The sequence below is a fragment of the Leucoraja erinacea genome, chromosome 12 (genome assembly GCF_028641065.1).
Source record: "Leucoraja erinacea ecotype New England chromosome 12, Leri_hhj_1, whole genome shotgun sequence".
Classification (NCBI taxonomy): domain Eukaryota; kingdom Metazoa; phylum Chordata; class Chondrichthyes; order Rajiformes; family Rajidae; genus Leucoraja; species Leucoraja erinaceus.
Genome location: NC_073388.1, coordinates 18775289 through 18793075, shown reverse-complemented (window position 1 = coordinate 18793075; position 17787 = coordinate 18775289). Strand labels below are relative to the sequence as shown.

The following is a 17787-nucleotide window of genomic DNA, read 5'->3' as shown; positions in this document are numbered from 1 at the left end:
TTACTGCCATCATTAGCAGACTCAACAGCACTTTACACAGGCCTTTGATATGTCTCTATTGCATTTTCATTCCTCCAATTGTGAGGATGCCTTAAGGGCCTGTCCCACTTTCACGACCCCTGCCGAGTTTGCCCTTGACTTATACTCGCAGCATGGTCGTCACGAGGTCGTAGGTAGGTTGTAGCAGGCTGTGATGCTAGTCGTAGGTACTCGTGGCATCAAGTAGGTCGGGCCGTTTTTCTAGCATGATGAAAAATGTCCGCGAGTAAAAAAGGTTGTGAATTAGGTCGTGAAAGTGGCACAGGCCCTTTAGATTTCAGTTAATATTGTCGAACATTTTGTGAATTGAATATTTCAGTATATGGTGCACAGAGGAGGTTTTAGTTTATGAAGATGAAAGTAGTGTGCAATAGTAGTGAGGCAATAACAAAAAGCATATTAAAAATAAATTTTGTAAGCTTCAAACAAACATTTCAAAAATTATCTTATTTGTCACAATACAAATTACATATCTCTCCCCGCACAAAACAAGGTAAAGTAAATTCATATATATTTAGATACTTATTTTTTAAGGAAAATCTTATATAATAATGTTCTACACTTCAGAACAAATTCCATTGGGGAAACAGTTAGGAAGAGGGATCATTTCCTTGTGTGTGCAAGATCTGTAATCTCAACCTCTAAAACAATGCTGCCATTCTATGCTCATGCGTGGTATGACTATACAAAGCATGTTTTGAATTTTGTTTATTTAATATTCAGATATATTACAATGAAACACCACTCCAAATCCTATTGTGGAATATAATGATATTTAATCTAGATTCAAAGACTAAAAAAATAAAATTTCTAGAAAATGTAGAGGGGAGCAATTATTGAGAATTTGTACACTCCTTAAAATTCTCCTTCAGCAGTTATGCTGATCTTTCAGTTAAATATTTGTAATAAAATTGCAATCCAGTGAAATTGCAATGAATCTGCACTAAGTGCAATCAGCTTCAATTTCATGTTTTTTTTCTCTTTTAAAATATATTAGGGTCTATATTTTGATAAGCTACAGCTAGTCAAAGGCAGTATGGCTCGATGTAACAGAAAGCTTGCACCACCTTTTTTAACCAACAGGCCCCAGACCCAACTTCAAAATGTTATCCAATGGCAGTTTTGCAGGATGTGGACTGAAGTGACACAATTACTTCCTGAGAAGACCAGCACTCTTTTTTCTTAACCGTTCTTCTTACAATTGAGTGTGCGTGAAGCTAATTTCAGACCATTAAAAACAACGAGTAATGCTATAATGCAGTCATTTAGGTTGGACTGAATAGAATGGGCTAGAGCCTCCCCCCGAGGGATATTAAGGAATGATTTGAAATTTAGAGATATCAACAGTTTTTATGGTTATTTCTATTTAATGGTAACAATTTTGTAATCTTTGTAGGGCGGAATTTGAAAATACTCTGAGGCGCTCGCATAGAGCTATAACCATCAAACTACCATCTCATTCAGAAAATCTTTGCTTAAGCTGCAGGTCTGTATAATGTAGAATCACTCAATAAATGTCACATTTATTCCAGACTACTACTTCAGTGTTGAACTGAAGAAGAGTTGCATTGCCAATGGTGCTGTCTTTTAGGTGTGACATAAACCATAAACCACTACTGTTCAGAAGAGCATAAAAAAAATCTCAAGACTCTGTGAGGAAGAGAAGTGACTTCTCCTGGTTCCCTGGCTAATGGCCGTCCTTCAATCGACATATTCAAACATCCAGGAACTGGTTATCTCATTTACATTACACAGAACACAGGACAAGTATGCGCAAAGTGGTTGCTAAATTTATCTACAGTAACAATAATAGTACATTGTGATAATGTAAGTAAAAAAAAACACTGAATTTTGTTCAGGCACAAATTAAATAACAAAAATGAATGTTAATATTGGCACGTCAGGGTTATGTCCAGTATTCACAGCCAATTTGTATTAAATTAAATTTAATATTATTAATAACAACGCAAGACTATCTACCCACCAAACACTGCTCCATCAAGTACATACGTCTGGTTGACATAGTTTGAAGTAGATTAAATCTGAGATGTACGGAAAAGAAGCAGGGTATCCAGAGTAGTAATTACTCCATGGCCTAGATAGTTTTACATTTCATAAATCATCCTTTTAATTTCTTTGGAAAGGACTTCCAATTTGATACCAAAGTACAAACAGGTCTGCAGTGTTAGCTTAATGAGTTCAAACTTTCATGACTGTCAGAGGGAACATTTCATCATATCACACTGCAATATTAAAACACAGATCCTCAATGTGAAATGGTTACTGTATATTGAGCAAGCAAGCCATAAATTTGCATTCCTCTTTAAAAGTTAAAACAGTTTATTAAAACTAATTGTAGTGTACTTTCTTCGATAAGCTAATTTATGATTCACTTTCTGAGTGATGGGTATTTTGCTGAAAACGGTAACAAATTCAGATAAAGAGATCAACTGGAAATAAGTAAAGCACCTATAGGTATCATAGAAAAGTCAACATTACTTAGGTATTCAAAAAATCAACGAACGACTTAAAGGTGCCTGTCTCTAAACTTTCTGAGCCTGCCAAGATAACCGCCAGTGATGAGAACGTCAGTAGCCGATCCTGACAATGTTAAAAACTGCACCCTTCTGTTTCCAATGGGCCTTGTAAATGCCAAGGCTTCTCGCCCACACTTCCACTGGGGGAATGGACCTTCTGGAATTACGAGGAGAAAAATATCTTTGGCCACTCGAGCAAAATGTGTACAAAAGTATCAGTTGCTGGTTGCATTCCCATCCTGAAACATTAGTTCTAAGATGGGAAGCATGAACCACTGACAATACATGTTCTCACACGTTCAATGCCAAAAACAAGAGGAAATTTCTCGCTTGGGGTTTAATGCTAATACAATATATTGTATTGAAAGTAAAGAGTATTCCAGTTACTTCACTGGGTTTCCCTTCATGTTTTGTACACAAAACAATTAACCTGCTCTAATGTAATAATAAATAAGTCTTGCCTAGTCAAGTTAGACCATTTTTTTCAATTCAGATGGAGTTTTGGAAATAAGCATCTTTGGGTGTTTTCATAGTACCTGCTTCTTCTGCTTTAGATGATAGTGAAACATTCCAATGTGTGGCGTGATTTTCAGCATATTTGCAGCATTTTATGTTTTATTTCAGCTATCATCTTGGAATCAGTCAGAAACCAAATAATTGCAAAAAAAAACAAACATTTTTGCAGTAACCAGTAAGTTCTAAATGTAACCAGGTCACTCAAATCCAATTTTGGTTCAGGTTTTAGCCAAAGGCAACACATTGATTTGTTCTAACTGCAGGAACTACCTTGTTATAATAGCCTTGGTTACTAAGGAAACTATTTTTGTAAGAGGAGGATGCTGAAAGCTTCTCTTGTAATAGCAGTCAGAGACTTGGCTAAATGAGTACATATATGTTAACTTTGAGTTGTCATTCTTTGTTACTGAATATCAACACCAATCTGCCAATTGGTTTACAGGCTTACTCAACCATCTACTGGCTAAGAAAGGTAAAAGTGATCTTCATTAATACATTCCTCTCTAACCATAGATAAATCTAAGAAGATAATATTTAAAAAAAAAACTTAGGAACTATAAAAGAGATTGAGAATGAGATATCAGTATAATGGTAAGTTGTTTCCATGCACAGGTTTAAAACCATAAAGCAACAGCAGGCATCAGATAACTGCTTCTGTATCTCCACTATGTATAGCTTATTATAATCTTGAGTTGGTCCTATGTACTCGTTGGAGACACAAGAGACTGTATATGCTGGAATCGTGAGCAAAAAGCAAACTGCTGGAGGAATTGAGCAGGCCTGGTTATATTCGTGGAGGAAAATGTACAGATGACATTTCGGATTGGGACACTTCTTCAGAATCAGCCCGCTGAGTTCCTCCAGCAGATGGATTTTTGCCCCGGATACATGTTTCTACTTTTGGAAATAAAATAGAATAATCCTTTGTCTTCAGACATATTTTCAATTGCATTACTGCTGGAGGATACATTTTGCGCCACATATCGCAGTAACAAAAAACATAAAATTGAAAACCATAGCAGTAATTTGTGTAATTACCAGCAACTCTGATAATTTCATTACAAATGTATAAATCTAATCAACTACATAGTTATCAAAACATTCAGTTTTGTGTTTTTGGTAGGTAGTCAGCGTAGCTAAGTGTGCAAATACTTGATGTACACTGCTATCACATTTTCTGTTTTTCTGAGATTCAGCATTATAAATCCTCACACACTTTGGTCAAACACAATCATCGGCTGTTGTTACTGTATGATACAATATGAGAGATTGAGTTCAGAGTTTATTTGCTTCTATGACTTTTTCCAGGATTTCGTCAATTGTGTCTGTTTCATAACTGATATCCTTTAAGTCCAAGTGAGGCAGAACAGAACCCAGCAAGTGGCCAACCTTTACTCGCAATGACTTCAGCTTTGCCATTAAACTGTTGAAACACAACAGAAGTTATTTTTAATTATTTTGTTCACATTTTAGAAGAAACATTGATAGGAAATAGAACATTTGAAAGAGAAAGCTTAGTTCAAAGGAACACGCTCATTCAGTTTTGCTTGATACATTACTCTACCTGGAATCTGCCTGGAAGACATTTGGTGTACATTGCCATTTGGTAAACAGTCTCATACATTCACTATTTTGAAATCCCAATCATTTATGTTCTCTTGAAGAGAAGTCTGGTCGAAGGGACTGTGTGGTTTGTAAGGCCAGAAAGTGGACCTATCTGCTGTCAGTACCTTTTTCAGTACTGTCCAGTCAAACTCTTCTTCCACATGTAATAGCAGCACAACTGCTGATTGCTCATAATCTCTGGGTTTTGCTCAGTTTACTTTTCACTTTTTCATGTGGACTTCAAGAAGAAACAGGACACAAGCAGGACTTGGTGTGAACTTGCCTCGACATAGTGCAACTTGGAAGAGCTCACATAACTAGACCGTACAGAGTGAAATACTGGCTAGCAAAGCTTTTCAGCTCATCACTGCATCTCACACAGTCAAATTCCTATAAATTTGCCTCACCGTTTTATTTTCCTGATGCTTTGGAAGGGAATTTGTAGGGTTGTTCACAATTTCAATCCTGCTATTCAATGTTGCATATCATTGTGGCTATAAGCATGAAGAACTTCAACAAAGATTCTTGCGCTGTGCAATTGAACTTGTGGACTCTGACGGGAGCAGCTTCTGCAGATATCCCTGCACCTTATGCTGGTGATTTCTAACAAATTCCTTATGTTTGGTTTGAACCACATTGTAAGCTTTTTTTTTTCAAGATTGTTGACAAACAATTGTTTTAAGTAATTTTGAAATACCCAGAGTTTCCCGAGAATTTTCAATATGGTAAATTTTTGTTAAAGGGTCTTTGTAAAGCAAAACTCTCTTTAGCCTTAAATACTTATATGCTCATTACCTGTTAGCCTGTGCAACTCCTTGGCTGGTGGAAGGAACCAACGCCTCTTTATGTAATGCATTACATCTAAGGGCTTCATCCAATTTCTTCTCCAGCTCTTCCTTTTGTCCTTTTAACGTCTCCACCTCTGTCCGCATCAGCTCTAGTTCCGAGTATCTATAGGCAGCAGCTGATTTTTTGGTCCAATAAAATTCATCCCCTTTGTTTCTGTTGGATTTCATATCCTGTTTTATTTTTTCACATTCTGATCTAAATTGATCTTTTTCTTGCTCCATTTTCACGAGCTGAAAAAATAGTAGTATTTTATTTCCAATGCCTTTTAGAATAAATTCATACCTTCCACCCTTTGAATAAGTTATTTAATTGAGAAATGCGAGCTCGAAACCCCAATATTACATTCTTATTTTTCAAATTAAGTATCTTTAAAGGCAAGCATTTATTGTCAATCCATAATTGCTTAAGTCGGTGATGGTGAGCCACCTTCTGGAACCACTGCAGCCTTCTGGTGAACATAGTTGTACAGTATTGATGGGAAGGGAATTCCAAGGTTTAGACCAGTGACAACAATGTCTCTCTCTTGCTGGAAATGGCCATTTCCTGACATTTTTGTGCACAATAAAACCTGGCTTTGCCCATTTTGTCCAAAAAATAAAAAAATTCTGCAGGTTATGGTCCTCTCCAGCTTCTGAAGTCCAAATTGATGGCAGATGGAAATTTGGGAAGCGTTGGTAAAATAGATTAAGTCAGTCGCTGCAATGCATTTTAAAAACAGCTTACACTAGAGCCACACGGTATTGTTGACCGTGAGAATGAATGTTTAGCCTATTGGAACTAAAGATAATTTAAATTGCGCTTTCTCCATGCAATTAAGTTTCTTGTGCATGTTTGATTTATTGGGGAATTAAATCACTTACCGTAGGATTTTCTGACCTGCTCTCATAGCCAATATTTACATGGCTGGTCACTGATGGCTCTCAAGATGTTGAAAGCAGCGAGCATGGTGATGTTAATGCCACTGAATGTCAAGCATTAATCGTAAGTCTCTCTCTTGCTGGAAATGGCCATTCTGTGCACAATAAAACCTGGCATTGCCCATACGCCCAAAATGAATAATCAAAAACAGCAAGCCTTGGATTTAATGATGAAGTTCACTACTATTCTAACCTTCATCCTTTTTTTAAATCTAACTGTGGATCAGCTGCGCCCACTTTTTGAATAACTTTGTATCCAAAGATGAAAACCAAAATAAATCTCAAATCTTTCTCCAATAGTCAACCTCTTGAAAATACAGCATCAGGACGACTATGTTAAATCACTGTTTTTTGTAGTGTGGAGTGTTTTTTTTAAAGCTTTAATAGTTTTTTTGAGACAACCATTCAAAAGTAAAATTTCCAAACCAGAAGGGTTCCTTTCCAATCTAGATTATGCCTTACTGGACCCAAGCAAAAGATTTTTTAAGTTTACTCTTCTCCCCCCAATTACATTTCGAACTGTTCATTCGAATGAACCGAATTTTAACAGAACTACAAAAAAATTGCATTTATCTTTAAGTGCCATTCATAGATTCTGTTTGTGGCAAAGAGTTTACTGAAACAAAATAAATTCAAACTAAAGTCTAATTCAAAGACTGTCCTCCCATTCACATCCAACTCACAAGAAAAATAGCAGTGAAAAATACATAAATATACCTGCACGAAGCACGACATGAGTTACAGTGGGACCCTTTTGCTGCATGAATAGAAATGATTTTGAAGCACAAGCACTGTTAATAAGGTCTGTAGGTATACAGCAAATTTTACTATTTAATCTTTATCATACATTTACATTTTACCTTGTAAACTACGAATGTTTTACTTTTAAATTTCTTTTCACATTAGCTTTTACCAATAACCTAATTAGTTTTAAAGTGTGTTTCAATAAAATTATTTTTTTCTTTTCAGTTTTTCAGTTCACTAGAATTTCAATCACTGAAACGTATGATAAATAGCCAGCCCTTTCTTTATTATTGGCCTCTTCCTCATCACTCAACTGAGTACAAAAATTCCATTTACTGTTCATTAAAAAGCTGCACTCACATACAAGCAGACATTATCTGTGACAGTGGACTAGGCAAGAGAGTGTCAAGAGTGTTTAATTGTCATATATACTGACAACAGAACCATTAAATTCTTACTTGCAGCAGCATAACAGGCCTGTAAACACTATATACAAAGATAATATAATAAACAAAAATTCAACAATTCTATGCGAACATAAATAACCCAAATTCCTTTGTGGAACCAATGATCCTTCATAGATTTGTCACAGAGAATCTAGATTCAAGATTCAAGATTCAAGATTCAAGATTCAATTTAATTGTCATTTGGACCCCTTGAGGTCCAAACGAAATGCCGTTTCTGCAGCCATACATTACAAACAAATAGACCCAAGACACAACATAATTTACATAAACATCCATCACATCGCTGTGATGGAAGGCCAAAAAAACTTATCTCTCCACTGCACTCTCCCCCCCCCCCCGATGTCAGAGTCAAAGTCAAAGCCCCCGGCTGGCGATGGCGATTGTCCCACGGCCATTAAAGCCACGCCGGGTGGTGCGAGGTCGCACACCGGGTCTTGGTGTTAGAGCCCCCGGCGTGCGCTCGCAGAGTCCCGCGGCCATTCCAAGCCGCGCGGGGCGGTGATGTCAGGCCCCGCTCCAGGAGCTCTTCAACCCCGCAACTCGGGCGGGAGAAGCCGCCGTTGCAGGAGCCCTGAAAAGCGGTCTCCCGGTGCCTCCGTCCGCCAGACCCGCAGTTGCAGCCTCCGAATCTCCGGAGGTCGGGCCGCAGCAGCAGCAGCGCTCCACCACAGCTCCACCCGCTCCGGACTCGGCCAGCTCCGCGACGGTGAGGTGAGTCGTCGGCACCAGAGTCCCCGGTCTTCTCCTGTTGGAGGCCGCTCCTCGTTGCAGCCCCAACGACAACAGAGACCCGATAGAAAAGGTCGGGTCTCCCGTGCAGGGAGAGATTTAAAAGTTACCCCCTCCCTCCCACCCCACCCCCACACACACACACCCCAACAAAAAATAACAAAAACTACATAGAAACATAGACAAAAAATAATAAAAATGCGGACGGGCTGCAGAGGCCGCTGCTGACGAGAGTCGCGCCGCCTACCGGATAGTGACTGTCATAGAGTGATACAGTGGTGGAAACAGGCCCTTTGGTCCAACTTGCCCAACATGTCCAGCTACACTAGTCCCACCTTCCTGCATTTGGTTCGGCGACTGTGCAATCCTGCTCCTTCTCAACCTCAGAGCAGCATTTTATACTGTCGACCACACCATCCTAATTGACCGTCTCCAGTACGGGGTTGGTATTGATGGCATTGCCCTGAGCTGGTTCATCTCCTACCTCAAAGGTAGGAGTTTCTCTACTAACATAGGCAACTCTTTCCCCTCCCCAGCTAGCCTCTGCTGCGGGGTCCCACAAGGTTCCATCCTTGGCCCCATTCTCTTCTCCCTGTATATTCTCCCCTTAGGCCAAGTCATTCAAAGGCACGGCATTTCCTTCCATTGCTATGCAGACGATACACAACTCTATCTCCCCCTGAAGCCCAAAAAACAATCAAATCTACTTAACCTTATCCGCTGCAGCGAGGATATAAAGTATTGGATGGCCCAGAACAATGGACTTAACTAAATAAAATCTCACAATAGGCACTTTAACCACGTGTTTTTTCTATTACAAATCTTAAATTGTGGAATAGAGACAAATAAATAAATGATGAATCTTTGTCCCAAATAATTATGGAGGGCACTGTAACTTGCACATTTTTGAAAGCCACTTCAGTTCTTCAGTTAGTGTAAGAAAGAACTGCCTCACCCGCTGAGTTACTCCAGAATTTTATGTCTACCATCAGTTCTTCAGCTCACAAACTAAGAACGTACTTAAAATCATTTTTCAAACTATTTCCTTTAAAACACACTGATTTATTGATTCTGTTTCCATTGTCATTGGAAGCTGTGATTGCAACTACCTTCTGTGCAAATGTTCTCCTCACATCACCTTGTATTTGTCTTCTGATTCTTGAGCCACCTGCTAATGCCATAGCTTTCCTTTCTTTGCACTATACAAACTGGTCAAAACATTGTACATCTGCATCAAATCTTTACTCAAATGTCTCTATTCTGAAGAGAATAAACCAGTTTCTCCTTACTAATTTTATAGCTGAATTTTTTTATCCCAGAAACAAAATTACAATTTCTTTTTGCACCCTCTCCAGTACTTCAACAATCCTACTAAAATCTGGTGACCAGACCAGGACACAATAGTGTAGTTATGCCTATGGCCTTGTGGGATCTTAATATAAATTGTGGGGGCAGAATATATATGTACTGCTATTGTAGTTTAGGCATCTAATAGAAATTCGGTATTCTTTACCAACCACAAAGTGCCCTCCCTCTTTTAATGATTTATGCACATATTCACCCAGTTCGTTCAACCATACTACTTAGTTTATATTGCCTCTCCTTATTCTATCTACCATGATATTGCCTTTCTGGTTCTCTGTATGAAATTTTACCTATCATTTCTTCACTCATTTTGCCAACTTTGCCTGTTGGGGCTATAACTGCTTATCTCATCGTCAAGCTTTGTTATCGACCAGAGGTCAAGGAACAGCAATGTCTACCATCCTTCAAATGTGAAAAACAACCATTTGACATCTTGTTTCTGCCTTTAAATAGAAATTACCTTATCTTTTAAAAGATCCCTTTCCAAGGAGTAATTTTCCATCTCCTTTGTTGCATCATCTAACTGCTGAGTCAAGGAATCGCGATCTTCAATTATTTTCTTGTAATCTGCTTTGATCTCTTCAAGACTCCAGATTTCAGGCCCATTAGCTTCTTTTTTCATTTTGCTTTGTTGTTGCCGCTCGTTTTCTTGATACTCCAGCAGTTGTTTTGTTATCTGCTTTAGTGCAATTGTATGTTCTTCATTTTGCTTCCTAAAGCAATCTCTTTCTACAGTTATTTCATCCAATAAATTTTTTGCATGGTCCAATTGGTTCTCCAAAAATTGCACTGTAGCTGGAGTATATTTTGTTGAATCGACAGCTATTTCAGGAACTTTGTCTGTTAAAACACTTCCTTGGGATCCAACATTACAATGGGAGAGTGCGGGTTCGTTTGTGCCATTAGAGTTTGGTTCCATTTTCTTTATCACAGGAAATTTATTGGTCTGTGTTCCAATTGAAATAAGTGCATTTTCTGCAGAAACACGAATAACCGATCCATCACTATTTTCACCATTTTGGTTAATTATTTTATTGTCAGAATGATCTTCACGGGGTCTAGAGAAATCCATGGGTTCTATTTTTTCCTCCTTGGTGCTTCGTGGAATGTCTTTAAATCGCTGCATACTTTCATTATCTATGATGATGAGATCCTCATCACTACTGCTACTTTCCATTTCTCTGTTCGAATTCACGGTTCCAGATTCCATTGATTGGGCTGCACCAGGAATGACCAATGCTTCTGCTTTCTCTTTGAAACGCTTTTTATTTCGGCTTTTACCTTTTGGACTCTGCTTTCGTTTGTTACTATGGGGAGAAGAAGAAAAAGTTACTCCACAACAATTCAAATGGCAGTAATTTCAAGCTTTGTGTATTAACGTTATAATTTCTCCATGGACATGGAATTTTCAATATACGAGTGTAAAAGCAGACTAAGAACCTGTTCAGTCCTAGACTGGAGGACACAACACGTTCTTCGTTCACGACATCTGCATTTCCTGAAGCTGTGCTGACACTAGTGAAACATGATCGTGTTCTGCAGCCTCTCTCTTCTTCCTCCTCCTCCTCCTCCTCCTCCTCCTCCTCCTCTTTCTCTTCACTCTCTTCTGTTTTCAGGCTATCTTGACTTTGGCTTGGGGAAAACAGCTCAGATTGCTGCTCAGGTGACTATAAAATGAAAAGAATGCAAAACAAAGCAATATTTCAGAATTTCAGTGGAAAAGAAAAGTTTGTAAAGCCAATTAAATGATGTAGCATCCAACAATGATGGCTGGGAACATGAAATCAGCCATTTCCCAACATCAATGATCTTCAGCGGAGTTATTTGTTTGAATTAATAATATGGACTTACATTAAAAGTATAAAATTCTAGTTTTTGGATATTTGCATTCAAAGAGCATATTCTACTTTAAATATTTGAACTCAAAATGTCTTTAAAATATTTCTTCTTTCATTAAATACTAATCAGAGTAACTGAGGAACTCTTCTCTCTGTGACATGTACGATATATGTAGCTGAACACAACATTTGTTCAATGGCTTTAAAGAAATGTTAGTTTACTGAAATGAAACAAAAAGGGCTGGAAATACTCAGCAGAATACCCGAAAGAGGAACCTTTGAAGGTTCATCAGAATAGGCCATTCATCAGAACTGAGCTCCTAAACTGAAATGCGAATATTTTCTCTCTGCCAGAGAGGCATTAAGGTTACCTGCTGAATATGTTCTGCATTTTGTTTTATTTCAGATTTCCAAGTTCAGCAATATTTTGTTGTTTAAGTTATGGGCTCTAATTTTCGACAGTAGCAAAAGCTATTGTCAGAAGTCCAGAAAGGTCGCATGGTAGCTTTTTAAAACCTAGCATTTCAATGATAAGTGAAAGAGTATTTCACAACCCAATTTAGAGCCCATACCCAATTTAGAGTCCATAGGCTCCAGCTGAGACAAATCCAGTTTCCACATCTTAAAAATAAAAAACATGCATTGCAAACAGGAATTCTTCTGGTCCTGACTCTTGCATAGGTCCCAAATGCACTTTGCAAACTCTCCCAAACATAGGAATAATTAAAGCCTGTCAAAATCCAGTCGACAATCATCTTGAGACCAATTGACCAATCTTTAGACATAGACAAAGAAAATAGGTGCAAGAGTATTCAATATGATCATGGCTGATCATCCAAAATCAGTACTAAGAGCTAAATCTAACTCTCTCTTGAAAACTGTTTCTTAGACCAACTGTTGACTGTATTTTTTCACATGATGGCCCATGCACTTTCTGCTAAAATGTGATCAAAATAACATTAAAAAGACAGAAATAGCAGTAGATCGTTTGGCCCCTTGTTCATGTTTCGCCATTCAGTCCACATTTTCTGTCATTTTCCTGCATTGATATTGTATCTCTTGATTCTTTTGATATCTGACTATCTGTTGATCATTATTTTTTACTCTTTAAGACCACACATACCAACCTCCACTTGCACAAAACACTGATTGAACTGGGGATCTTTCAGTTTTGCATGAGGCAGCTCTTCCTCATTTTCCCACCTGTACTATATATCGATTTGGATTGGAAGCTTTATAGAAATAGAAACAAAACAGGGAATCTTTTAAGATCCAAAGTGGATTGGGAAGAGAGTAGGGGACTGTGGAAAAATTTGTATCATTTAAAAAAAAAACGTTACATTTAATTTTCTAGGGAATGCTGGAGTGCTACATACAAGGAATCAAAATAATGAACTTAATGCTCCTGTTACACTAATTTAAGAATAATAAAATTGTACTAATGTCTGCTATCTTATACACATGGTGCAGATATTCTCCCATGCCATTACACGATCATGTGAAACAACTAAACTCAATTACATTTGATAATACGTTAAATGTAAAATTCTTACGTGCAGCACGTTAGCACAGTCTGTAAATAAGTTAACAAAAGGTGTAGTAAAAGAATTGCACAATGGCATTAAGGAAATTAAACTCCACAATCTGTTTAAGACTGAAATTCAGTTGTTATTGACAATGCTAATTACTGTAAACTCAAAGTGGTATTTCTCTTAATCCTCACCAGTGCAAATACTAATACAAAATTTGCTGCATTTGTTTGGAAAAAGTTACGAAATTACATCTTTCAACCTATAATAACAATCAAGTCATTTCCTTCTTTAGTTTCTAAATCTACAACATACTTGTAAATAATATGTGAAGAAATTCAGAGTTCATGAATTGCACTTACCTGTGATGAACAACATAATTTAACTAAGGTATTATTTTGTTAGAGAAAAGAACAAGCATTCATTCAATCACCTAATTACCTTCATACACTAATACTACTAGGTAAACCAAAGGCAATGATTGTGAGATTGCAACTCAATGGTGAATTCAGAAAGTGGTGCTTTGCTGGCTTACCCCAACTTACAATGCTTGGGTCAATTTAAATCTGTTAATAAACTCCCCTTTTTGCTATTATGTTCAAAAGTAAAAACAGTTATTCTAATGTAACCTTATGGAAAAACTAACAAGATCAAATGTTGGTTTTATATCTTGTTCTATCTCATTCTTCATTAGTTACAAAAGTGTCGTTTAGGCATGATTACCATCTCATTCCAGTAGTTGAACATTTAGACTAAATTTCACTAGTGTGTTTCTGAAGATCATAATGATGAGACTGAACAGAAGAGGCACGGGCTGGAAGGGGCATCAGGAGAGAGAAGTTCAATTCTAACTGTGACATAGGTCTCTCACACAGTTCCAGCTTGCAATTCCCATTCTACCATTCTTCAACACTCCTTAGAATACATCATAACTTTAGACTTTAGAAATTCAGTGCCAAAACGGGCCCTTCGGCCAACCATCGATCACCCCATATACCATACTATCCGACACACTAGGGACAATTTACAATTCTACCAAAGTCAATTAACCTACCAACAGGTACGTCTTTGCAGTGTAGGAGGAAGCACCTGGAAAAACCCACGCGGTCATAGGAAGGACGTACAAACTCTGCACAACAGCACCAATAGTCAGGATCGAACCCAGGGCTCTGGCGCTGTAAGGCAACAACTTTACCGCTGCGCCACTGTGCCACCCTCACAGTTCATTAGTAAAAACTATTCTCTGTGTCCAGCATTTTTGGATGTTTCAAAAACTAAAATTACATTGAACACATAACACAGAATAACACAGCACAGCACAAGATCGAGCCCTTCGGCCTTCAATGCCTGTACCAGACATGATGCCAAGACCATCCCTTATTTACCTGCACAGAATCCATATCCCTCCATATCCATATGCCTGCCCATGTCTCTTAATTACCACTATTGTATCTCTTTCAACCACCAATCTCAGCAGCATTTTCCAGGTACTCGCCATTGCATGATAAAGAAAGCTGCCATGCATATCTCCTTTAAACTTCGCCCCTCTCACTTTACAGCTATGCCCTCTAGTATTTGATTTTTCCATCCTGGGAAAGAGGTTCTGGCCATCTACCCTATTTATGCCTCTCATCATTTTATATACTTTTATCAGGTCTCACTGCAACCTCCAGAGTTCCAGAGGAAACAATCCAAGTCTCTCCAACCTCTCCCTGTAGCTAATACCACCAAATCCTGGCATCATTCTGGTAAACCTTTTCCAAAGCCTGCACATTCTTCTTGCAATTAGGCGACCAGAACCGTACATAATAATCCAAAAGAAGCCTAACCAAAGTTCTATAATGCAGTATTGTGACTTCCTGAATCTTATACTCCACCCCGACCTATGAAAGCAAACATATCATATGCTTTCTTTACCACTTTATCAACTTTTGTTGCCACTTGCATGTGTTATGGACTTGGACTTGTGACTGACCATTGATGAGGCAAACAACTCCAATTCTGAAATTCCAGCTACTAGGAAATAACGAATTTTGCTTCATGTGCGTACAATTCCATTGGTTCTAAACCATTCACTTATACTTGGACTAACCTAAATTGATACTGCAGTCTATAATGACGATGTACAATAATGCAATGAGGGACATATATTTACAGCGTACCGTCTCCTTGCCAGAAAAGTCCTCTGCTGTCCTACAAATCAAATAAGAGAGGGTAAGCAAGGTATTCAACCTTAAGATGCTTTAGAGCCTAGCCCAATCCACTGAAAATGTACGTGATTAAATATTTGTACTTTTCTATCGGAAATTATTGTATGGTGATTACAAGCGGGAACCATGATTAATATTTCTGCCCTAATTATAATCTTAACAGATACCCTCAATGTTTCAGATAACTCTCCACAGAACAGAGATTAAAGCTCAGATACAAGTTACTGACTTGAAAATGCCCTTTAGGACACTGGGATAATAAAATACTATTCTTCAATCAGTCTTTAAAGTACTGCAATTATGTTATTTTGGATTCATTTCAAAGTACTTTCCAAAGCAGAATCTGAGTGTTGAAAAAGCATAATCTCATAGGTTTCATTTAAGATCTACCACAAAAATAAAGCTGTAATCTACCTGCACATTGCCTTTGTAATTTTTTTTTTAGAAATCTATATGCAAGCAGCAAACAGCAGAAACTCCTCATAGAATGAACATAACGTAGTCAACATTTTTTTTTCAATGTTCATTCATATCTTAGCAACACAGGAGTCTTACTACTTAGTACGGAAATTTACTGTTAGAAAATATATGAACATTCTTGATGCAATTTCTTATTTTAAAGCATGCCACAGTGGTTAGGAATCTCCAATAGAGCAGGAGATATTCTCTCTAAACATGCAAGGCAGCAGTAGCATAGCCAGGGATTATTAATGGTTTGTGAGTAGACTAGAGGAAGAATGATAGAATCATTCTGAAGAGATTAACATCACCATTGTCCCCAGTTATTCACAGTGTGGAGTGAGGACTTGAAGTTCGGAATTGAAAGCAGACCTTTTAAGTGGCAAAGCATCCTGAGCGAAAACTGGGCTGAGAACTCCAAACGGGAGGAAAGGGGCAGGACACAGGGCACCACGCTAAAATTGCCTGTAAATTCAAAATGCTAGGGTTTAACAAATAAAAGTAGAATTTACCAGGAACTTCGAAAACAATGCCAAAGATACGAGACAGAATATGAAAAAACAAATTGAAAGCAAGATACACACCAAGTAATTCAGGGAGAAAGACCAAAATACAAAGTGGGCAATTAGAATTATAAGCAAAATTGTAAAGAAGGCAGATATTAATGAAAAAAAATAGCACGACGTTTCAGAGCATTTGAGGACTTCAACAATATATTATTCTAAATTTAACTGATTAATTTTAAAATGTTCAATTAACATTCTACATGTTGAATTTCAGTTAGGTTTCACTCCTCAATTTTGTAATACATTTAACAGAAAAATTATTGTGCAGTCCTCAAGGCTGTGCACAGTTACAAACAAATCATAACAGTTTCTGAAATATGAAAATAAATTAATATGCAACAATAAATTATTCAGTTCTCATCATAACCATGTACTTTTATGGGGCATTGGGCTCTTGTAACAAATACATAGCAGGAGGAAAGTTACTTGAAAATTCAGAAGGTGCTAAATTGTTGCAATAACCTGATTAATTTTCACAATAACTTCATTTCTTAACTAATTCTTCATTTCAAGTTTATATTTCTTTAAAAATAATCAATACCTATCATTGAGTTTAAATTCTATAATATAAGAAGTATAGTTAATTTCAATAATAATGTTTAAACTAAATAATATGGGATTATAAGGAGGTTCATTTAAATTTTAGGCTGCCCTCTGCAAAGATCAAGTGGTCAGTGAACTAATTGTTACCTGATGTTGCTGCTTCTCATGGGGACTTGAGGCTACCTATGACATATGTCCCTTACAGTGCCCTCCATAATGTTTGGGACAAAGACGCATCATTTATTTATTTGCCTCTGTACTCCACAATTTGAGATTTCTAATAGAAAAAAATCACATGTGGATAAAGTGCACATTGTCAGATTTTATTAAAAGGCAATTTTTATACATTTTGGTTTCACCATGTAGAAATTACAGCTGTGTTTATACATAGTCCCCCCCCCTCCAATTTCAGGGCACCATAATGTTTGGGACACATGGCTTCACAGGTGTTTGTAATTGCTCAGGTGTGTTTAATTACCTCCGTAATGGAGGTATAAGAGAGCTCTCAGCAACGTTTATTGCTGTTTATCAACATGAGGACCAAAGTTGTGCCAATGAAAGTCAAAGAAGCCATTATGAGACTGAGAAACAAGCATACAACTGTTAGAGACATCAGCCAAACCGTAGGCTTACCCAAATCAACTGTTTGGAACATCATTAAGATGAAAGAGAACTTACTAATCGATACGGGACTGGCAGGCCAAGGAATACCTCCACAGCTGATGACAGAAGAATCTCTCTATAATTAAGAAAAATCCCCAAACATCTGTCCGACAGATCAGGAGTCAGGTGTGGATTTGTCAATGACCACTGTCCACAGAAGACTTCATGAACAGAAATATAGAGGCTACACTGAAAGATGTAAACTACTTGT

General features: G+C 37.6%; 1 protein-coding gene across 1 annotated transcript in view; it reads right to left on the bottom strand.

The window, feature by feature from the left end:
- Positions 1-468: 468 nt before the first annotated feature.
- The window catches only part of zgc:152774 (uncharacterized protein LOC553526 homolog), an 88303-nt gene continuing 70984 nt past the window's right edge, over positions 469-17787 (bottom strand). Inside the window, exons 14-17 of the mRNA XM_055643699.1 lie at positions 11209-11435; positions 10229-11075; positions 5493-5776; positions 469-4515 (exon numbers count right to left, since the gene is read on the bottom strand). Of these exons, the coding sequence (XP_055499674.1) occupies positions 4368-4515; positions 5493-5776; positions 10229-11075; positions 11209-11435 (1506 nt within the window). The 3' untranslated portion in view covers positions 469-4367. The remainder of the gene's footprint in view (positions 4516-5492; positions 5777-10228; positions 11076-11208; positions 11436-17787) is intronic.